General features: G+C 37.8%; 1 protein-coding gene across 1 annotated transcript in view; it reads right to left on the minus strand.

Annotated features, from left to right (window-relative positions):
• Nucleotides 1-385: 385 nt before the first annotated feature.
• The window catches only part of LOC143700909 (semaphorin-7A), a 39,589-nt gene continuing 14,560 nt past the window's right edge, over nucleotides 386-25,414 (minus strand). Inside the window, exons 8-14 of the mRNA XM_077194672.1 lie at nucleotides 18,699-18,862; nucleotides 17,522-17,627; nucleotides 14,302-14,476; nucleotides 9,685-9,794; nucleotides 8,797-8,942; nucleotides 4,411-4,439; nucleotides 386-2,068 (exon numbers count right to left, since the gene is read on the minus strand). Of these exons, the coding sequence (XP_077050787.1) occupies nucleotides 1,710-2,068; nucleotides 4,411-4,439; nucleotides 8,797-8,942; nucleotides 9,685-9,794; nucleotides 14,302-14,476; nucleotides 17,522-17,627; nucleotides 18,699-18,862 (1,089 nt within the window). The 3' untranslated portion in view covers nucleotides 386-1,709. The remainder of the gene's footprint in view (nucleotides 2,069-4,410; nucleotides 4,440-8,796; nucleotides 8,943-9,684; nucleotides 9,795-14,301; nucleotides 14,477-17,521; nucleotides 17,628-18,698; nucleotides 18,863-25,414) is intronic.

Here is a 25,414-nt window from a genome sequence, read left to right on the forward strand (position 1 = left end):
CAGAACTTCTGAATTCAGCACACGAGTCTTTGCGTTAAGCATAACTAGTGCATCAGTGGTCTAAATTTGTTTGTGAAATCGACAGGCAAACACAGCATTTACAACAACAAAAAAAGGAAATTGTGACTTGAAAAAAGCTTTTCTCAGTGATGATAGCCTTAGCAACTTTAAATTACTTTAAACTTCAAAATAATTTAAACTTTAAACTACTTTAAACTTCTTCAAACTTTCTCAAGCCAAATTTTTAATCTGTTTTATGGTGAGTTAACATCTGCAGTTTCCTGTGTTCAGTGAAGTGAGAGATGTTTAGTCACGTCCTGTATGTGTGTGTGGTCATCTGTAATGTACACCATGACAGAGTGTGTGTGTTAAAACAACCGGGACGTTTGAGCTTTTATACGAGTCTTTATTCAGTGTGTAAATCGGTGAATCACCCAGCATTGATCATCATCACCACATAAACACACTCTTTCCAGTGAGATCTTATGAGTTTTGATGCTGGGTGTGTGTTTGACCTTCAGCAACGCTCATGTACAGTTCCTCTGGTGTAGCGGTTTTTCCAGGTATCTCAAACATTTCAAATGTGGAAATTCACAGTGCAATGACAATATATATCAGGAAGTATAGGCTACAAGAGAGAAAAAATAAACATTTTTGGCAAATTAAATATACATGATTCTATAGAGATTATATATATAAACCACAGTTTATATATCCATTCATATTCTTTCACTCAAAATAAATATGACTTTCAGTCGCATCACTCCGTACAAACACAGTCAAGACATTACAGTGTGAATTACTGAGTAACATTACATACTGAACACTAAACTAATGATTTTTGTGAAATAATACTGAGTAATTCAACAAGGATTTCAAAACTTTACAATCTAAACATCAAATCTAGCGTGTGACGCTGGTTTTGTTACGATCTTCCAACACTACTTCTTTACAAAACCCGAGAGTTTAATTGATATTTCATAATGATATTTAGACATTAGGGAATGATCCTCCTGACTGATCCAATCAAATCCTCTTTCTAGTTTTATCTATATTTAATAATCTTAAATGATAAATTAAGTCTTTACAATATAAATAACAATGCTATGGAGTCAAACGTTCAGACACATGTTTGTTGATAATCTGGAATTCTGGGAATGATGTGATAAAACACGCAACAAATGAAAACTCTTATATTTCAGCTTTTTTGTGTAGTTGTGCAAAGCTCAGTTATTTAATTTATTTAATTTTAATAACTCATTTAGATAAAAAGGGTTTTTAAGATCAAGAGGAACATAAATAGAGTTTGTGTCTGAATGTCTGACTGGTAGATCACATGACTGAAACACTGCTGATCATTAAAACAACACTATAATCTCTCCACATCCTGTAAAATATGATGTGGAATCATCAGATCCGAGCTGATCCTCTCCCACATCAAGCCTGTGTGTTTTCATACTCTTATGACTGATGATTAACTTGACTCTTAAGATATTGCACATTTCATATACTGTAAATATCTGGTATATGTTGGGAGTATTTACTGTTTACTCCAGGTCATTGAGTGATTCATCAGATTTAAATGATAATTTTTCTGCTGAACAATGGCACTTGTCCTTCTTGCATCGCTGTATTCCTGTATCTCTATTGTATAAAGCGCTTTAGAAATAAAGGTGATTTGACAGGAACTTCAGGCTCAGATAATACTTTCAAAGGTCTAAAACAGGAAGTGACATCACTAGGAGCAGAAGTAAGCCTACAGGAGTGAGACGGGGAGCGTGTGAGCGGCTCAAGCGAAGCTCGTATTGAGCAACGGTCCTGTTATAGCCGTTCTCTGAAGACACGCATGTGTACGAGCCTTCGTGAGTCTCGTTCATGCTCTCGATGAGATACAAACAGCCCTGATCCGAGCGCACACACTCCTCGCGCGTGTTCCCGCGGTGCCAGCCGTACAAGGCGTGATGTGATGTCATCGGGCAGAGCAGGAAGTGTCGAGAGGACGCCGGGACACGAACCACTGACGTCTCGGCACCAAATTCAGTCTTTGAAGGTTCGGCTAAAGGCATCTCTGTGGAACAGACGGTCATGTGATTGTGCGTTTGTCCAATTGACATAAATGGATATTTCTGAAAACATTTCACTCTTTCACAAAAACTGTTGAGCTGGAAATTTAGATGGCAATCCCAGAATGCATCACAGGATCAGAGATAATATTCATAATTCTGAGATGAAGGAAGCTTCAAAGTTGATTATAAATTTAATTAATTTAATACCATTAGCAGAAATAGTTTAAAGGTGCAGTGTGTGATTTTTAGCGGCATCTAGTGGTGAGGTTACGAATTGCAACCAACAAAAGTTACGGTGGCCGACAGGAAGTGATGTCATCGTCTGAGACAGCAGAGAGTAGCCAGTTCAGCGATGAGGTTTCTTTACAAGGATAAATTAAGAAATTACGTTTACTTAATTATTCAGTAAAACTATAGGTTATTGCGAATATTACTGTTACTTGTTCATCATTGTGTCAGTGTTTTATTCGCTGAACTAAGCTTGCTTCCTTTCACGAAGAGCAACATAGTAACGAAACGCGTTTGTCCGTTTAGGGCCACCGTAGAAACATGACCACACAATATGTCGACCTCCATAGAAGGGGGCGCCCGCGGTTATGGAGATATAAATGTCTCATTCTAAGGTAATAAAAACATAACGGTTCATTATGCAAGGTCTTTATACACCACTGAAAACATAGTTATGGATCTTATATTGCGTTTCTGTCAATAGATCCTCAGAAATATTACACAATGCACCTTTAACTAAATGTTTTATTTGACTCGTTATTGTGGTGTTAGTATGTCAGACTCGAATGCAGGGTTTCCCAAATCTATTTTTCGATAAATTGTTTTATAAAATGTGGTTGATTCTCAAAAGCCACGTAATGATTTTTTCCATGTACGTTCAGCGCATGTGTATCAGCATATTAGATCTGTGCATTAGTCTTAAAGTGACAGCAGCCTAATATAAACCCACTTATTGTGGTGTTAGTGTCATGATTGTAGTCTGTGTTCCCGTCTTGTTTCATGTTTCACGAGTTCACACTTACAAATAAGTCGGATAGATTAAATTGGTTAACGTATTTGGCGTACTTTTTGTCCCTCTCTGCTATTATAGTTTTTCAAGATGGCGGAACGACATGGACGCCTCCGTGGACCTACCCGTCACATGTATATAAAGATAATAAATTCTTTGATTACGAGGATAAGTCAGATGATTGGCAGAGTTATTTGTTCAATTGTCCTTGGGTTAAAAGCAGAGTTCAAGCCTATTCATTTACACACACAATGTGATATCAGCATTTTAGCATTTTAATCAACAGTACGTTTTTTGTTAACCTTTTATCATACGTCTTGGAGTATCACAATAATATCGTATCGTGAGTTCAGTATCGTGATATGTATCGAATCGTGACATGAGGGTATCGTTACACCCCTAATAAAAATATTGATTTTAGATAATAAAACACCTAGAAAACTACACATTGTCCCTTTAATGTATATTAGTCTCCTATTATCCACGTCCTCTTGTAATCTCGTTTAGCCTGTCTGGCTCTGTCTAGTTTCAGTCTTTGTCAGTTCTTAATGTTGTAACGTTGTTTGTTCTGTTCCCGAGTCTGAGTCTATATTTGTGTAGTTTAGAGTTTATTTAATCCTGCTTCCTCCTCTGCTTCAACAGTATATTGGATCTGTGCATTAGTCTAATATTCCTCCTGCTGCTGTCTCTATTATTAATCAAACTACAGAAGAAGAAGTTTTTGTAACTTTAACAAGGATTAACATTTATTTAATATGTACAGTGAAGATTATATGCAGTGTTATCTTACATTTGATTACTTTATTCAGATTCTGTACCTGAAAAACCTTTAAAGCACTGATTATTTCAGTGGTATCTTTGTTTTGTTTGTATGTATTTGTGTTATTGCTTGTAGTTTAATTATTAGTTCTTTTTTTATTGATGACTGTTTACTTGTTTTTTAATAATCTTTGAAAGTGATATTAGTAGTTTTAGCTGTGGTAATGGAATCGAGAATTGTTAAATTTCGCTGTTATCTAAAATTTTGGGTGTCATAACCTTATTACGATACAAGGATACATTACTTTATTCATTCATAATTTTTTTTGTGGTGGGGGCCGGTAAAAATTGAACCTTCGAATCGGAACATCTGAATCAATACCCAGCCCTAATGATTAGCATACATTGGTTTAGCTGGGATGTAGACCACAGTGACGAACCCTAGACCACAGAAGGTGGGTTGAGTTTATTTGAAATTCGTTTTAAAGTGAAAGCTACTCATAATCAGCACCGCAAATGTCATTCGGAACCAATCCCACACAAGAAAAAACCCAGAGCCAGACTTACTGCAGTCGTGGGGGTCTTTGACTCCGCCTCTGTGGAAAACAAGACACATCATTCATACTTTTCCTACAATTTTTATATGTATAAATTTGATGATGATGCAGTGTGGTTTCTGTTGTGTGTGTGTGTGTGTGTGTGGGTGGGGGGAGTTGTTGGTTCAGTGGTAGAAAATATGGAAATGAGTGTAAATATGTATTATGTGGTTGAGTTGTTAGAGTAGGTAAAGCGATGTTGAGTTTTTTCAGTGGTTATAATGTGGTTTCAGAGTGATTAGCATGATGTGCACAGACTACACACTGCTAGTAAAGAAAAGCTTTCATCATTATTACTAGTCAGGCATCATTATTACTAGTGCTCATAATGATGTGAATACCCTCCGGTTTGGCGCTGCTCTGTGGCTGCCTCGCTGCTTTCACGTTAGGCATTTGTTTTGTTTGTTTGTTTGTTTGTTTTTTGCCACTTAGTATCAAAATGGATTTTATTTTATGGTATGTGATTGGACTGGTTGCTGTGGTTTTAAACACATACTTTGCTCAAGGTAGCAACCTCGACAATGCTGCTGCCGGCGAATCCTGTGAAATACGATACAGCAGAGAATTCTTACTGCTGTACCGCAATCACATTCCCCCGGACTATTTAACTGCTGTGGACTTGATACCGAACTGTCTTAAATCAAATCCTAAGGAAGGGAATATTCGGTCGAAACGTAAACGCGGACGTAAGGGTGGTATTCGACTTCGATTAAAGAGGCTGAAAAAAAAACTCCCTCTGCCTACTACACTGCTCATCAACGCGCAATCACTGAGAGCGAACACAGACGAGTTATCGGCTAACACCCGCTTCCTGTACGAGTATAGGAGCGCGTGTGTCTTGGCAATCACTGAGACTTGGCTGGATAGTAACATCGCGTCCAGTGAGGTGGAACCTTCAGGCTTCTCGGCGTTTAGGACCGACCGAGACCCCAACATCACCGGGAAGGCTCGCGGAGGCGGAGTCTGTCTCCTCATCAGGGACGAGTGGTGTCGGGCAGTTACGGTGAGAGAGAAACTTTGTACTCCTGACATCGAGCTGCTGTGTGTCTCTTTGCGACCCTTCTATCTGCCAAGGGAGTTTCCTCAAATTTTTCTTACAGTGGTATATATACACCCAAAGGCAAATGTCAACAAAGCATCAGAGATTCTTTTTAACCTCTCACAGAAACTGGAGTCTCTTTCACCTGATGCTCCTAAGTTTATTCTGGGAGATTTTAATAACTGTTCCCTTAAAAATTACCTGCGCACATACTATCAGTATGTTAATTGTTTTACTAGGAAAAACAAGTCATTAGACATGTGTTATGGAACCGTCAAAGACGCCTACACAGCATCCCAGCTACCACCACTAGGGGCGTCTGATCATAGTGTGGTTCATCTTCGGCCTGTCTATAAGAGGCTACTGGAGAGGGAGAAGCCTCAAAAAAGGTCTGTCAAATTGTGGAACAATAACAGCATAATGGCTCTGCAGGGGTGTTTTGACTGTACAGCATGGGATGTTTTTAAGAGCCCTGATATTAATGATCATGTTGTAGCAGTGTCTGACTATATTAACTTTTGTGTAGATTCTGTGATACCTACCAAGACTTTTAAAGTATTTCCCAATGACAAGCCATGGGTGTCGAACAAACTAAAGAATCTCATAATTCAAAAAGAAAAAAGCTTATAGAAACCAGGATGAAACAGCGAGAAGGGACTCACAGAGGCAGATTAAAAGACAAATACAGCTGGATAAGTACAGCTATAAACAAAAGATAGAGGTCACCCTGGCATCTGGTAATCCTAGAGAGATATGGCAAGGAATTAAAATTATGACCAATGTTCCACACAAGGGCAGGGGAAATTCACCACTGGTTTTGCAGAGTAGCGAGGAACTTGATCTGGCTAACCAGCTAAATACATTCTTTTGTCGGTTTGAGAGGGGCAATAGTACGGAAGCAACAACTGGGATACCCCTACCCCTCCCTCTCTTCCCCCTCTCATCTAACTTCACCATCAAGGAATCAGAAGTCCTCCAGCTTTTTAGAAAATGTAATTATCGGAAAAGCTCAGGACCAGATAACATATGTGGAAGGGTCATAAAACACTGTGCTGAACAGCTAGCACCAGTGTTCACTGACCTCTTTAGATCTTCTTTTAACCTTCACAAGGTCCCAACGCTGTGGAAAACATCTATAATTATACCAGTGCCAAAAATTCAGCGACCCACTGGACCAAATGACTTTCGACCAATTGCACTAACATCGCTGGTCATGAAGTGCTTTGAGCGTTTAGTGAAGAGGTACATTGTATCTGAAACTCAGCACCTCATGGACCCCTTGCAATTTGCCTATCAGGCCTCCAGGGGAGTTGAAGATGCCATTGGGACACTATTGCACTTATTGCACACTCACCTTGAGAAACCAAAGACCCATGCTAAAATTTTATTTGTGGACTTTTCCTCGGCTTTTAATACTATTCAGCCCAGTATCTTGGCGGATAGATTGGTCTCAGAATTTTCACTTGAACCTAGCTTGATTCTATGGATTGTTGATTTTCTTAGCTGTAGAATCCAGCAAGTCAGGGCAGGAACGTCTCTCTCTGCCAAAATGTCTACTTGCACAGGCTCTCCTCAGGGATGTGTTTTATCTCCTTTATTGTTTATTTTATATACTAATTCTTGTACCAGCACTTTACCAAATAGGCACCTTATTAAGTATGCAGATGATACTGCCTTGTTAAGTCTATTATATGATGATGAGGAGGAGCATGGGCCAGTTCTTGACTATTTCCTAAACTGGTGTGAAAAGTCAAGCCTCCTTCTAAACACTACCAAAACAAAAGAAATGTTTATTGATTTTAGAATGAGCCAATCATCAAATTCAACTTTTATCAACGGGGAGGCTATACAATCAGTTACAAATCATAAATATCTTGGCATTGTGATTGACCATAAGCTTAAATGGGATCTGTGGTCTGACCTCATCAGCACTAAGACACAAAAAAGAATGTACTTTTTAAAGAAACTGTTATCTTTTAATGTTCATATCAAAATGCTGCAGATGTTCTATTGTTCTTTTATTGACAGTGTTTTGGCTTTCTGCATCACCTGCTGGTTTGGTAATGCTATTGAGGCACAGAAGAAGTCTGTAAGAAAAACAGTAACAATGGCCAGTAAACTATTAGGGATCAAGTTACCAAGTGTGGAATGCATTTACAGGGAAAGAGTATTGAACAAGGCAAAATCCATTGTGGGAGATAAGAGGCACCCCCTTGCCTCTTCATTCAAACTGCTGCCTTCTGGGCGACGATATTGCCTCCCTCTGTTTACCAAAAATAGATCAAAATCTTCATTTGTGCCTCAAGCAATTAAGTTTTTAAACATGTAAGTTAAATAGGTAGGATACTTAGCTGGTCTGATATGCCTAATTTAATCGGTAGTAAAGTGCGGGGTATGGGTAAATATGTGTTAAGTGTATTAGTATGTGTCTTTGTATGTTTAAAGGTTCTCCTTTGGTGTATGATGTATGTTGTAATGCCTACCTGATAGCCATGCAAACAAATTTCCTCACGGGGACAAATAAATGTACTTTACTTAGAATAAACCTCAAACACGAAGTATGAAACTTGTGTGTAATTCGTTCTGCTGATCAGAGAGACTGAAACCAGTACGAAACCACCGAACAACCAACCAGAACGCTGTAACATTTCTTTCAATATATTAGCAGACTATTATGAGCTTGAGCTTTATTAACGGGGGCTTTAAGTTTGTGGCTCGTGCTAAAAATATTTTTTTTATCAGGAAGGAAGTGTTTGTGTGTGTGTCTGTACGTTTGTTTGTGTGTGTATGTGTGTGTGGCTTACTTTGTAGTGAAGGTGGAGTGCAAACCGTTCGTCTGTGTGTGTGTGTGTGTGTGTGTGTGGGGGGGGGGCTTTGCAGCGAAGTTGCAGTGCAAACCGTTCGTCTGTGTGTGTGTGTGTACCCGCACGTGTCTGTCTGTGTGTGTGTGTGTGTGAGAGAGAGTGTGTGTGTGTGTGGGGGCTTACTTTGCAGCGAAGTTGCAGTGCAAACCGTTCGTGTGTGTGTGTGTGTGTGTGTGTGTGTGTGTGTGAGAGAGAGAGTGTGTGTGTGTGTGAGAGAGAGTGTGTGTGTGTGTGGGGGCTTACTTTGCAGCGAAGTTGCAGTGCAAACCGTTCGTGTGTGAGAGAGAGAGAGTGTGTGTGTGTGAGAGAGAGTGTGTGTGTGTGTGTGAGAGAGAGTGTGTGTGTGTGTGTGGGGGCTTACTTTGCAGCGAAGTTGCAGTGCAAACCGTTGGTCTGTGTGTGTGTGTGTGTGTGTGAGAGAGAGAGAGAGTGTGTGTGTGTGTGTGTGGCTTACTTTGCAGCGAACTTGCAGTAAAAATCGTCCCAAGCACAGTAGGGGTCTCGAGATAACAAGCACTCGGTACACTCATCTCCATACACACTACACGCCGACAGGTCAATCTGAACAACCTCATTACTGGAACTCACGAACAGACGCTTCTGAGAAATTAAACACAGCATACATTAGTAACGCTAATGATACATTCATGAGATTAAAAACAATGAAGATCGATCATAGATTCTAAAGAACCAAATTAAGAAATTAACAAATGACTGTTTTTCAGGTATTTACTAGGGATGCAACAATATGAAAATTTTGGCCGATAACCGATAATTCTTTATATTTGAACGTCGCTAACCGATATATTGGCCGATAAATCTAAATCCAAATTTTATATAATTTTAGAGAGAGAGCCTGATTACAAAAACAAAAGCCACGACCCAAACACACAATTATAATGTTCTCATGATAATTTTATGTAGCCGATATGACAGACTTGTGTTGCACTAAAGCATATTTTCCTTTTTTTGAAGTGATTCCAATCAAATTTCAAGCCATTTAAAACCATCATGTTGAACAGTGCGCATCTGAAGTGAAGGAAATAATACATTATTTATCAGCTTTAATATATCGGCCACATTTTCTTATCATGCATCCCTAGAATCTACATAATTAAAAGCAAAATAAAACCACATAAATAACTATATTTTAAAGCATAGGATGTTCGCACTACATGTATACGGTATAATAACATTTTGTTCAGAGCGACTTGCATTGCATTCAAAATATCCATTTGATCAGATCATGATGATGTTCTGCTGTTTGAGACGCATCATTCTCATCTTCTTTTACTTTAGCATGTAATTAAGTGCTTATGTCATCATGTTATTAGTGTCGTACCTCAGAAGTGTCCAGAAGCATGCCGGTGATGTGTGTCCCGTGTGGAAACGGCAGATACTCCGCAATCACAAAAACTGGCTTTTCCAGGACTTTATGGACACCTCCACTTTCTGTGAGAGAATAAGATATAACAACAGGACATATAACTAATCTGTGTCACATGCACATCACACAAGCATCTCTATGTGCGAAGCATTAAAGATACCGACTCCACATCGGGTTTGATGTTTGCATGAAATGCTTAGGCTAATTATCAAGTCACAAGGCCGGAGTGACTGCGGTTACACACACTGTTTTCAGCGTGAATGCCGTTAAAAACACACAAAACACATCTAACATGAGAAAGAGCTTTGAGATTGACTGTATAGATTTGATTAGAAATCTGAGGTGTATTTTTACAGACTGACGAACGCTACAGAACAGAGAAGCAAATAATCACTGTAATTCACAGAAATATCTAGATTTGCAGTTTTCATTGTGTGTCGATATGCTGAATTACGGGGTAAAATCACACCCAATATATTATATTGTATCGACAACTCATCAATGACATATTTACCATCGTATATTCTGCATAATTGGATGTTTTTATATAAACACTGACAAAAAACTACACAAGTTTTAGAGCTAGACGATATGATGATATATAAATAACATTGATATGAGTGAGCACATGGATTTAGACCTATATTGTGTTTATATAAAGCGTTCACAGGCAAATTTGCTTTATGTATTTCCCCGATGTTGAAATCAGGCTCAATGTGAGGAAACACGATTCCTGCTGCATGTAATATCCACCATCACTGGATCTTTGGTAAGTTGTAAAAAACACTATATCGAGTCCAAGCTTTAGTTTAAACTGATAATCGTTTGTTTTACTCGTGTTTTCCCAGTTTCTTCTATTAAAACGTGCATGTGTTCTTTTGCCTTTTTTAAGAAAGCATTTTATTTATTCTTTTGCGGCGTACTTTTTCACTTATATTTAACAGCGCTTCGTCAGAAGTACAAATACAACAGCCGGTTTTAAAATCCTATCAATGATTGAAAAGAAAGGAGTAAACACGGACACTAGTGGGTTGTGACGCTGTCAATCAAAATGTGAAGCGGTGATTCGTTCATGTGTTTCTGTCAGAAAACAAATGGATAATTCGGTAAATAAAATTTTAAATTTAACAGAATTGATCAACTTGTTGCTGCTGTGATTGTTTTAATTCACATCCTTTCTAAAAATATGAACGTTTTTGATTTAATATATTCTTAATATATAAGACTGTCAATGATCTAAATTCATGTTGCTTTGTATTTAATTCGTTCATTATTTATTTTGTTGGATTTTAGTTGGACTTGGTCAGAACTGTTTCATAAATAGTGATCTGCATGAAGATGTTGAATTTAAATGCCATGTAAAATAAAGACGTGTCATGTTACATTGTGATGTAATGCTGTTTTCTGGAAGGGACTAAAGAACAAATCATTTTTATCAGCTGAGAGGCACATTATATAACAGTTTCAGGTTATGTTTTAGTGTTGGTCCCTCACAAACTTATAAACGTCCCACATTTGGTGTGTTTGATGGTGATCGATCGCCCTATCTGACTCAGTCCGGCTGAGGGAGTGTGTTCCCTATATAATGACACCTAGTTAGACAGCTCACTATGGCTTAAAACTATTAGATTGCATCACTTTAATAAGTCATACTACACTCCTCACACACTCAATGTTCATTCAGCCTCAGTCTATTGACTAACACGACATTATCAATGATTCATTACATTGTTTTCTAGCAATTAAGTACAAGCCTTTTCCTGTAGCTGCTGGTCATTTAAATATAAAACTGATATGAGTTTTAAATCATCATAAAACTTCATTTACGACCTATTGAAGCGCTCAGGTGACACTGAACAGGAAGTCATAAAGAGACACGTCATTTTAAAATCCCCCTGCAGTCAATCACTTAAACTCTTACAACTCATCTTTGATCACTAACATTACTTATTGAAATGCTTTTTCCTTGGAAAAAAGTGCTTTAAAATAGCTTGAACGCTCCTCGACACCCTTATGATCCGATTTTACTCATGCGGTTCACTTTTCATATAGATGAAATTAAAAAATAATATTATTTAGAAATAAATGTGAAACCAAATGCGTTTTCTTTAATGACTACTACACGTATAGAGAAATGTAATGTCAGAGCGTGATCTGAGCATGGGGGGAGGTTTTTTTTTTCTTGTTTTTTGTTTTTTAATAATAATCGAATAATTCCCAGCGATCATCAAATATTATTTTTGCTTGAAATACCCATCCCTACTTCCCAACTCTAGTGACAGATCCCATAAATAATCCGACATTCAGAGAGTGTCTTCTTAAACTGGCGTACTTCTTCTGCACCATAAAGATATATTTGTGGGAGTTCTGTAGGAGGAAATGATGCGCTTGTTCACATTGCGCTGACATTTTAGAGTAAGTTGTGATTAATAAAGAGGAATGCAAACTCAAGTTTCATAGGAACATTTCAGAAACTGTTCGGATCCGCCTTTACACGCCTTTGTAATGTGAGGACCGGTGGCCGGTTGCAAAAACTTCTTATTTTTTTTCCTTTAAAACCGGTCCTTACTTTTTAAAGCCAGTTACATGAAAAGGTAAATCGGTCTATTTTGAATTGGAAAAGTAAGACTGTGTAAGATTATCTCTTTTCTAACTGCTAGTTGGTATTAACATAGGCCTGGTTTACACTGCAGGTCTTGATGCCCAATTCTGAATTGTTGCCTATATCTGATTTTTTTTGACCGTCTTTTTACGCAATCTTTCAATTGTGACCCGTATCCGATTCATGCGTTTACACCTGACATAGATCTCCAACATTGCACAAGCTTAAAGGGATAGTTCACCCAAAACTGTAAATTCTGTCAGTATTTACTCTCCCTCATGTTGTTCGACCCCGTAAGACCTTCGTTCATCTTCGCAACACGAATTAAGATATTTGTGATTAAATCTGAGAGCTGAGTCACTCCTCCATAGGCTTCTAAGGCCTGGGACACACTGGCTGCATGGCGTAAGCGTGGCGTTTCTGTTGCGTGTCAGCTGCGTAGCGGCTGCGTCGCGTTTTCTGTGTCTTTGCACATCAGAAGCGTGTCTGACGCGGCGCTGCTGACACGCATCACACCCTTGCTCGACATATGGGATAGAGTTGTGCAAGCCCTATACTTCATGTTAAGCATAAATATAAAGCTTACTGATAAAGACACTGTCAGCACAGCAGTATTGACAGCAAAATAGACTACAGAATATGTCGTTCTGTATTGACAGGTGCAATATTTGAAAATTGATAATTAGGCCTATTTATTTATTTACTTTTAAATTAGGCCTATATTTATATCTAAATTTGTCAAAAATGTAATTTATTAATATGTATTCGTGTACAAAATAACATTTAAACATCTTTTCCTATTCTATTTTGCCTGGAAACGCTTCCAACACGCTTGCGTGTCGCGTGAAAAATTGGCGTCGGTTCTATTTCTAGCATGCATGCGTTTTCCGCGCGGCTCATGCCGCGCCTGAGACGCGCGTGTCACGCAGGCAGTGTGCAAGCTCTAACCTGTTAACACGGGAGCCGAAATAAAAACGGACACGCCACGCAGCTGAGACGCGCACGCCACGCAGCCAGTGTGTCTCCGGCCTAAGGGATTGACACTTGTTCCCCGAAAAGTTATTAAAGATATCGTTAAAATAGTCCAAGTGACTACAGTGGCTCAATCTTAAGTTTATCAAGCGACGAGAATACTTTCTGTGCGCAAAAACAAACAAAAATAACAACTTTATTTCAACTATTGATTTCCTTCTCTGTGGGCGTCGAGGGAGTTCACTAGTGTAACAGCGCAGCGCTTCTGTGTGTACGTCACACGCATCACACACATGACCAGCGTCGGCCAATAGTGAGCCTACGTGTGACGTAGCTCTACGCTATCACGCTACACTAACTGACTCGAGACTAGAAATTTTTTTTTCGTGCCAATTATACGCCAAAAATATTTTTGATGTGCATGATAGACACTGTAAACCCCTTGGTTAGGATTAGGGGTGTGTGGAGTGTGTGCGTATTACACGCCATAAAGTGCATATCATATGCACGCAAAAACTGTTTTTGCCGTAAATGGCACGATAAATAAAAATCGGGCTATAGATACGCACTTTGAAATGAGATTGTGTCGGGCTTTAACGAGGAGCAGTGAGTCCTAAATTTTAGGATGAGCAAGACAACCTTTGATATGTTGTGTCGATGTGTGTTCACACTCCTCTCCTACGACGACACGATGTTCACAGATGCGCGTCGGTGTTTCTCTCGTCATTAAACCGCGGAGACGTAGCTAATGCCTCAGAAAACCGATCCGCCTGTTCACATGAGTCGCATCGGCACATATCTGATTTATATCTGATTTATTTCCACATATGAACGAGGCCTGAAACCGATCTCGAAATATCCGAATGCATGCGTTATTTTCCCGTTTACACGGTCATCAAACACATCCGATCTGTGTCACATATGAGCAAAACATCGGAATCGGGTCACATTTCACTGACAGTGTAATGGTTCCCCTCTTTAGAGACTGATTCACGTACCGAGAGACAGAAGCAGGACGGTGGCGTCGTGTTCTCGGTCCACCTGGATGTGTGTGTAATGGCGGTGTCTGAACAGCAGGGGTTCGTTCTCTGGCATCACCCAATCCTTCATCTCGGGACGCACCAGCATGTACTTCAGGACATCCGGGCCGAGACTAGTACTGTCATTGACACACTGGAAGAACGACGGGTTGTTAGTTAGGAGGAATGGGAAAGATCACTGTGACTTGTTGATCAGAGCTCAACATTCAGTTCAAGTCATTCAGAATCTCTATCATGAAGTGAAGTGATGAAATATGCTATAAAACCCAGACTGACTGGATTACATCATTCAGTTTATGAGATGTGTAGTTCATTCATTCCCTCACAAAAGACATGAAGTACACAAAATACTCTGTTGCTGAAGAAAGGCGGATATTGTTGAGCTCCATAGTGACAATATTATAGAAGCTTGTTTTCGCAACTTTATAACACAATTGCAACTTTATATCACGTAATTCTGACTTTATAACACAATTGCAACTTTATATCACGCAATTCTGACTTTATAACACGATTGCAACTTTATATCATGCAATTCTGACTTTATAACACGATTGCAACTTTATATCACGCAATTCTGACTTTATAACACAATTGCAACTTTATATCACGCAATTCTGACTTTATAACACGATTGCAACTTTATATCATGCAATTCTGACTTTATAACACGATTGCAACTTTATATCATGCAATTCTGACTTTATAACACGATTGCAACTTTATATAATGCAATTCTGACTTTATAACACAATTGCGAGTTTATATCGCGCAATTCTGACTTTATAACACAATTGCAACTTTATATCACGCAATTCTGACTTTATAACACAATTGCGAGTTTATATCACTCAATTCGGACTTTATAACACAATTCCAACTTTATATCATGCAATTCGGACTTTATATCTCAATTGCGAGTTTATATCACTCAATTCGGACTTTATAACACAATTCCAACTTTATATCATGCAATTCGGACTTTATATCTCAATTGCGAGTTTATATCACGCAATTCTGACTTTATAACACAATTGTGAGTTTACATCACGCAATTCTGACTTTATAACACAATTGCAACTTTATATCGCGCAATTCTGACTTTATAACACAATTGCAACTTTATATCACGCAATTCTGACTTTATAACACAATTGCGAGTTTATATCACTCAATTCGGACTTTATAACACAATTCCAACTTTATATCACTCAATTCGGACTTTATAACAATTCCAACTTTATATCACGCAATTCGGACTTTATATCTCAATTGCGAGTTTATATCACGCAATTCTGACTTTATAACACAATTGTGAGTTTACATCACTCAATTCGGACTTTATAACACGATTCCAACTTTATATCACTCAATTCGGACTTTATAACACAATTCCAACTTTATATCACGCAATTCGGACTTTATATCTCAATTGCGAGTTTATATCACGCAATTCTGACTTTATAACACAATTGCTGACTTAATAAAAAAATTACAACTTTCTATCAAGCAATTCTGACTTTATAACACAATTGTGAGTTTACATCACGCAATTCGGACTTTATAACACACAATTCTGACTTTATAACACAATTGCAACTTTAAATCACGCAATTCTGACTTTATAACACAATTGCAACTTTATATCGCGCAATTCTGACTTTATAACACAATTGCAACTTTATATCACGCAATTCTGACTTTATAACACAATTGCGAGTTTATATCCCGCAATTCGGACTTTATAACACAATTCCAACTTTATATCACGCAATTCGGACTTTATATCTCAATTGCGAGTTTATATCACGCAATTCTGACTTTATAACACAATTGCTGACTTAATAAAAAAATTACAACTTTATATCAAGCAATTCTGACTTTATAACACAATTGTGAGTTTAAATCACGCAATTCGGACTTTATAACACACAATTCTGACTTTATAACACAATTGCAACTTTAAATCACGCAATTCTGACTTTATAACACAATTGCAACTTTATATCACGCAATTCTGACTTTATATCTCACAATTCTGACTTTATAACACAATTGCAACTTTAAATCACGCAATTCTGACTTGATAACACAATTGTGAGTTTAAATCACGCAATTCGGACTTTATAACACACAATTCTGACTTTATAACACAATTGCAACTTTAAATCACCCAATTCTGACTTTATAACACAATTGCAACTTTATATCACGCAATTCTGACTTTATAACACAATTGCAACTTTATATCGCGCAATTCTGACTTTATAACACAATTGCAACTTTATATCACGCAATTCTGACTTTATAACACAATTGCGAGTTTATATCACGCAATTCGGACTTTATAACACAATTCCAACTTTATATCACGCAATTCGGACTTTATATCTCAATTGCGAGTTTATATCACGCAATTCTGACTTTATAACACAATTGCTGACTTAATAAAAAAATTACAACTTTATATCAAGCAATTCTGACTTTATAACACAATTGTGAGTTTAAATCACGCAATTCGGACTTTATAACACACAATTCTGACTTTATAACACAATTGCAACTTTAAATCACGCAATTCTGACTTTATAACACAATTGCAACTTTATATCACGCAATTCTGACTTTATATCTCACAATTCTGACTTTATAACACAATTGCAACTTTAAATCACGCAATTCTGACTTTATAACACAATTGTGAGTTTAAATCACGCAATTCGGACTTTATAACACACAATTCTGACTTTATAACACAATTGCAACTTTATATCACGCAATTCTGACTTTATAAAAAAATTGCAACTTTATCACGCAATTCTGACTTTAAAACTCGCAATTGCAGCTTTATAACACACAATTCTGACTTTAAAACACAATTGCGAGTTTATATCATGCAATTGTGAGATAAAAAGTCGCAATTACCTTTTTTTTTATTCTGTGGTGGTGAAACAAGCTTCCATACAATATTGACAGTACAAGTCAAATTTATTTGTATAGTGCTTTTCACAAAAAATATTGTTCACAAATTCAAGATGTTAATGTTTATAATACCCTACTATCTTCATGCCTTATAGCTGCATTTGGCAGATTGCAGTTGGGCGATAATATAGATCTCATTTTGTGATTTTATACAAGTAATAAAGAAGTATCGCTTCAGTGACGGCACAATTCTCACCGTTCCCGGCCGGTGATTCGCAGGAACGTTGGTGGGGTTGAATTCAGAGGAAGTGAAGACACCGCTGATTTCAGTCATGTTATAAACACACACAGCACTCATGTTCCTGTAAATACAGATGCAGAACTTCACACTTCACACACAACTTCTCTTTTTGTTTCTGTTTGTGGAAATAACAGACATCAACATGTAAAACCTCTATTCAACAGGATCATGTGACTGACCGTCAGTCATGATGTGACAGACTAGATTCGATGTGATGTTGATTCATTTGGATGTATATTTTAGGTACAGTACAGTAAAAACATCAATTAATGTTGTAAAATTTACATTACTATAACATTAAAGGTTAAAATGAACAACTGATTTGTATAAAACATTTACACAAGGCATTTTTATAATAATAAAGTTTGTGATGACATATGTTTCTACACCAATTTGTTGAAAATAGACATAATATATGTAATTTTGAGCATATTTTAATAAAAATGCTCCTCTCTCATTTTTCTAGCTGACTATCAAGTTTATATTCACTGAATGTGCTGTTAAACACTGATTACATGACTTAAGTAAGAAAGAGGAAGAGATGAATGGTCACCCCACATTAAAGAGCCACAAAACCACATTTATTGTTTGAATTTAATGATAAAACTGACAGAATTTGAAAGCTGAGACTTTCTCTTTTTTAATTTGCCTGTGAATGCTTTATATAAATACAATATAGGTCTAAATCTATTTGATCACTTATATCAATGCTATACAGTGGATAGTATAAGTGAACACACACACACCTTTGGTGTGAGAGACCCGGGTTCGAATCCATTTATTTATTTACGATACATTATTCATTCACAAAGAAAACTGGTGTCCTTAAAGGTTGGATTTTTACTCATTTTTTAAATTAAGGCATTAAGATCAATTTCCAAAAGATGATTTTTTATTCCTCTTTTTAGTCAACTTTAGCATGGGTGTGTTCACTTATACTACCCACTGTATATATCATCATATCATCCAGCCCTAAAACTTGTGTAGTTATTTGTCAGTGTTTATTTAAAAACATCCAATTATGCAGAATATATAATGGTAAATATTTAATTGATGAGTTGTCAATACAATATCTAACAATACAATATTTAACCTCTACACTGCGAAGCGTGAGATGAAGTGTTTGCCTTACCAATAGTTTCTGAAAAGCGCATATATTTTGATGTCGTTGTCCGTGTGTAGCGTGGCCACATCGATCAGCTGACTGAAGTCGTCACCTCTCCTACAGAACAGACGGGCGTAGATCATCGAGGTCCAGCTGTTCTGAAGCTGAGCCTTCGGACCGCCGCGGTCGTTCTGAAACACATCGGCTTCGGGTCAATGCGTGTGCATATTCAGTGCAAATCAGGGGTGTAACGGCTCACACAATTCAGGGTTCGATACGGCAAAAAGAAAGAAATGCCAGAGAAATTTCCTATTTATTAAAAGAAAAAATATGTTTATATAAGTGTGAGTTTTCCTACATCTTGAAACTTTTAGTTTTATAAATGGAGGTAATCTTTGAAGGATGAACAAATAATGTTTTGGTCATCACATTAAAAATAACATTTAAATATGATGATATTTGAGTTTTGAAGTGCTGGGAAAAGATGTGTGACGTACTTGAACGCATTTTACTAATCCTGCCACACTTCCATGGTTACAGTGAGTGTTACTACAGTAAAACATGGTGAATGTTGCTGATCTGTGGACGTAAAGCCTATAACTAGTTCATTCCTGGAACAATATTTCTCCTGTTTCCATGTCAGCGCTGATTGATCGTTAATAACGGAGATATTTTAATGTTTCTCACCATTGTAGCAGACCATAACCTGCTGTTAGCATTCCATTGACTCCCATTCATTTTGGCAGCGAATAACTTTACATCTGAGGCGTCCAAAGACTTCATTTGTCCATTATTTTCTTCTAAAGAAACACGACAATGTATTAAAGGGTCCATTACTTTGTATCCTACGTTATGGCCCCGTAGAAGCTGTTTTTGTAAAAATAGGCTAACGATTGCGTCATAACCACGCGACTCTGACGCACAGTAGAGAAATTACCGTATAGACACGAGGAGAAGCTTGCAGGCAATCTTTTACTGTCTATGAGGCAATCGGGGGACATAGAGGCATAAAGTCAAGGGAGAAGCCCATAGATAGAGAGTCCATAAAAGCAACGGGACAAAATATTTCAACAACGTTTTTGAGGAATTGGAAATAATTAGGTAATTCAGATTTGTCTTGGCACAGCTACTAGAAGATTTACAACTGTCAGACTGTCGTGAAGCTCAGTTTTAGCTGGCTCAGCCATCAGGAAGTGAGTGCTTTAAATGGGCATCACGTTTCTCCGTTGAAATCAAGGGGGTCGCTGTGTCCATTTCTTTTACTGTCTATCAGCTCGCACTGTCATTGGTCCAAACTGATAAACGGTCTGTGAAGCACAAAATAATGAGTAACGCAGTTTCGTTCCGCTTTCATTACGTTTGCTATTTGATGTTGCGTAACGTTGAGTTGGTCGCCATAGCAGATTTTGGTCGGCAGGAAAAATGGTCCAACGAATCGCTCGGTTTGTAATGCGTACCGAACCGAAAGCCTCGTACCGAACGGTTCAATACGAATTCATAGATGCCACCTACGAAATAGAACGCCGCCATATTTACGACCGATCTCGCCCGGTATGGCCGCCCAAACTGCCCATTTGAATGAGAGAGAGAGACAGAGCCACCTGGAGAAAATTTTAAATTTAGGCTCCGATCCTTATTTGTTACCCCCAGTTTCTTTTGTCCTTTATTATCTGCCCCAGACTTGCCCCAATCTGCCTTTCATGTTATTTATGTGCATAACCCCTCCCCATACAGTGGCGATCGCTTGAAAGCTTTCAAGATTACCTATGGATATCAATATGCTGTGGCTGGATGGGTTAAAGACGTAAAAGTGCGGCGCCTGGCCACCAAGGATTTATATTTAATCATGGGAAATGTAGGTATTATAAAAAAAAATAATTCAAATGTATGATTTTGGTGGTAGTTTGCTCTGTCTAGGTAGCGAGTTGTTAGCTAGCTAAGTGGCTAACAGCTGGTAGCTTGCCAGCTTTTAGCCACGGCTCGCGGCTAGATGTCATTAATCTGGATTAGGCCTGTCGCGATAGTCAATAAATCAATTAACTGTTAATTTCCTCTTTCGGCTGTTGTTGCAGCCAACTGCACAACATATTGCAGGCATTCCTGAGGCCGTCGGTCGTCAAGATGGCGGCGCAAAGCTACAGTGACGTCATGTGACCCGAACGAATACATGTATCGTTACACCTCTAGTGCATATGGACTACTTTGATGAAATGTTCATGGTGTTTTTTCACTCTGTGATTGCAAAAAGGTCTAACTTTCACTATTTCTCAAATGATCTAATGCAATCAAGGAAATTGAAACAAGGACCATAAATCTACAGCAATATCCTGATTTCATACAGAACAAGATTTAAAGGGGTCATATATTATGATGATTCTAAAAAGAGCATTATTTTGTGTATTTGGTTTAATGCAATGTCTTTGTGGTTTTAGGTTTAAAAAAGTCCTTATTTTACACATACTGTACATTATTGTTGCTCCTCTATGCCTCGATTTTTACACAGCTCATCGTTCTGAAAAGCGCGGTGTGCTCTGATTGGCCAGCGATTCAGTGCATTGTGATTGGCCCAAAAACCTTCACTCCAATTACCATATTTGGACCATCAGCTCCCAAAGCAATAATGACAGGTGATAATGTCAATTTGAACCCGAATCTGAACAGATTGGTAAGTTTTATTTCATTGGGGACATAATTACTGATTATAATGACTTATACTGTCTTTAACATGTTGCGTCGCGCTACGGGTGTGAGAACACTATGTAAATATAAAACTATTTCTGCATTTGTGATTGTAGAAACGACAAGCAAGCGCAACTCGAAAAATTCGAACATCGTCCAAAAGTTATAATTTTGATGATTATGGCTTACAGCTTATGATTACCTCTAAAAAAAATTGAATATTACATGAAATCAATAAAAAAAAAGGATTTTACGCACAGAAATGTCGGCCCTCTGAAAAGTATAATCATGCATATGTATATAGTTATATATACTAAATATATTAGTTTCACCTTTTAATCTGAATTATTGAAATACACACTTTTGCATGATATTCCAATTTTTCGAGTTTCACCTGTAAACTGTTCAAAACTTATAATACTTACAAACATACTTGCAGGCGTCTGTGAGTCAGAAGCGCCAGACTGAACTCACAAAGATGTATTGCAAAGTATTACACTGTGAGCTTTGTAACTGCAGATCTTATACTTGCACTAACAGCTATATAACACACTAACAGCTATATAACCACCAACCGCTATATAACGCACCAACCGCTATATAACCACCAACCGCTATATAACGCACTAACAGCTATATAACCACCAACCGCTATATAACCACCAACCGCTATATAACCACCAACCGCTATATAACCACCAACCGCTATATAACACACCAACCGCTATATAACCACCAACCGCTATATAACACACCAACCGCTATATAACCACCAACCGCTATATAACCACCAACCGCTATATAACACACCAACCGCTATATAACCACCAACCGCTATATAACACACCAACCGCTATATAACCACCAACCGCTATATAACCACCAACCGCTATATAACCACCAACCGCTATATAACGCACCAACCGCTATATAACCACCAACCGCTATATAACGCACTAACAGCTATATAACCACCAACCGCTATATAACCACCAACCGCTATATAACCACCAACCGCTATATAACACACCAACCGCTATATAACCACCAACCGCTATATAACACACTAACAGCTATATAACCACCAACCGCTATATAACACACCAACCGCTATATAACCACCAACCGCTATATAACGCACTAACAGCTATATAACCACCAACCGCTATATAACGCACTAACAGCTATATAACCACCAACCGCTATATAACACACTAACAGCTATATAACCACCAACCGCTATATAACGCACTAACAGCTATATAACCACCAACCGCTATATAACGCACTAACAGCTATATAACCACCAACCGCTATATAACACACTAACAGCTATATAACCACCAACCGCTATATAACACACTAACAGCTATATAACCACCAACCGCTATATAACGCACTAACAGCTATATAACCACCAACCGCTATATAACACACTAACAGCTATATAACCACCAACCGCTATATAACGCACTAACAGCTATATAACCACCAACCGCTATATAACACACTAACAGCTATATAACCACCAACCGCTATATAACGCACTAACAGCTATATAACCACCAACCGCTATATAACGCACTAACAGCTATATAACCACCAACTGCTATATAACACACTAACAGCTATATAACCACCAACCGCTATATAACACACTAACAGCTATATAACCACCAACCGCTATATAACGCACTAACAGCTATATAACCACCAACCGCTATATAACGCACTAACAGCTATATAACCACCAACCGCTATATAACACACTAACAGCTATATAACCACCAACCGCTATATAACGCACTAACAGCTATATAACCACCAACCGCTATATAACACACTAACAGCTATATAACCACCAACCGCTATATAACGCACTAACAGCTATATAACCACCAACCGCTATATAACGCACTAACAGCTATATAACCACCAACTGCTATATAACACACTAACAGCTATATAACCACCAACCGCTATATAACACACTAACAGCTATATAACCACCAACCGCTATATAACGCACTAACAGCTATATAACCACCAACCGCTATATAACGCACTAAAGAAAGAGGGAAACAAGAAATCGCATCATATGACCCCTTTAATGTTCAGTCAATGCTTTCATAATTGCAAAAATTCAGAGACATTTTCTGTTAAATTTCTTGCATCTATCAGAGCTTTGACATGATGGGCCCTATTTTAACGATCTGAAACGCAAGTATCAAGTAACTTTGTGGGCGGATCTCGGCGCTGTTGCTATTTTACCGGCGGGATAAATGACTCTTGCGCCTCACACAAGTTCAAAAGGGGTTGGTCTGAAATAGCTTCATTATTCATAGGTGTGGTTTGGGCGTAACGTGAAATAAACCAATCAGAGCGTCATCCAACATACCCTTTAAGAGCAGGTGCGCATGTTGCATGGCGGATTGTTATTATTATGGCGGATTTACCAGGCGCGATTTCAGAATCGGTTCTCAGCCCCGGAGATCGATGTTCTCGTCAGGGCCGTAAAAGAAAGAGAAGGGACATTGGGGATGGGACAAACCCACCCAAATTAGCTTCGGTTAAACATGCATATGATAATTTGGGTAAATGTGTAAGCTTTATGCCTATTTTTCCCTTCGTCATGGACACAACAATGATTTCCCTCGTGTTTTAATATTTTTCCTTATAATAATGTGTCATTTGCAAAAAGTTAAATGCATCTGTGTAGATGAGAGAATCATCTACAGTGTATGCGCGTTGTTCACACTCTGTTTTATGGCCAAGCATGCGCGCTTAAAATAACATCTGAATGTACGCGCAACGCGCCACTGACTTTAGACTAGGTCTTTACTGGTCAGTGGCGCAGTTGTTTTATAGAACAGCAAAATACCACCAAGGATTTTTTGCGCCGGAACACGCCTCGTCTTTTGCGCTGAACCGCCCAGGGAGCGCAAGTTCATTCCCTAGTTTGCCGGCGTGCGTCTGTGGAGGGAAAAGCACGCTTTTGCGCAGGTGCAAAATACGAATGATACATGCGTCGGTGTGCAAAGTCAATTGCACTGGGTGCAAGATAGGGCCCGAACACTTGACATGTGTCATCAGCACCTGTGTCTATAATTAAATAAAATTTCCCTCTAGCACAAATGTGGCTGTGAGTTACTGACAAACATCTTTATTAAACATGCAGGTGTCATATTAAAATAGGTGAAAGGAAACAGAGGAAATACACACACACACACACACACACACACACACACAAATGTGAACTTGACTGAGAAACAGAAGTGATACCTACACTGTGCACCAGATATATATATATATATGCATTGATACTATATATTTGATACTATATCTTATGTACACTACGAGTCAAATGTTTTGGATCGATAAGATTTTTCATGTTTTTAAAAGAAGTCTCTTCTGCTCACCAAGGCTGCATTTATTTGATTAAAAATACCAAAAAACAGTAATATTGTGAAAAATTATTAGAATGTAAATCCGCTGTTTTCTATGTGAATATATAGTAAAGTGTAATTTATTCCTGTGATCAAAGCTGAATTTTCAGCATCATTACTCCAGTCTTCAGTGTCACATGATCCTTCAGAAATCACTATAATATGATGACAGCATTTATCTGAAATAGAAAGCTTTTGTAACATTAAACACTACCGTTTAAAAGTTTGGGGTCAGTAAGAATTTTTTTTATTTTTTTTTATTCATCAAGGATTAATTTAATTGATCAAAAGTGACAGTAAAGACATTTATAATGTTACAAAAGATTCTATTTCAAACTTTCTATTCATCAAAGAATCCTGAAAAAAAGATGTTTTCAACATTGATAATAATAATGATTTTTTTTAAGCTGAATTTTTTTTATTATACTGATTCCGAAGGATCATGTGACACTGAAGACTGGAGTAATGATGCTTTGATAACAGGAATAAATTACATTTTAAATTATATTAAAATGGAAAAGTTATTTTAAATTGTCATAATATTTAACAATATTACTGTTTTTTTGTATTTTTAATCAAATAAATGCAGCCTTGGTGAGCAGAAGAGACTTCTTTTAA

Source organism: Siphateles boraxobius, unplaced genomic scaffold (assembly GCF_051911475.1).
Source record: "Siphateles boraxobius isolate OS27281-9 unplaced genomic scaffold, OSU_SipBor_1 32, whole genome shotgun sequence".
Lineage (NCBI taxonomy): Eukaryota > Metazoa > Chordata > Actinopteri > Cypriniformes > Leuciscidae > Siphateles > Siphateles boraxobius.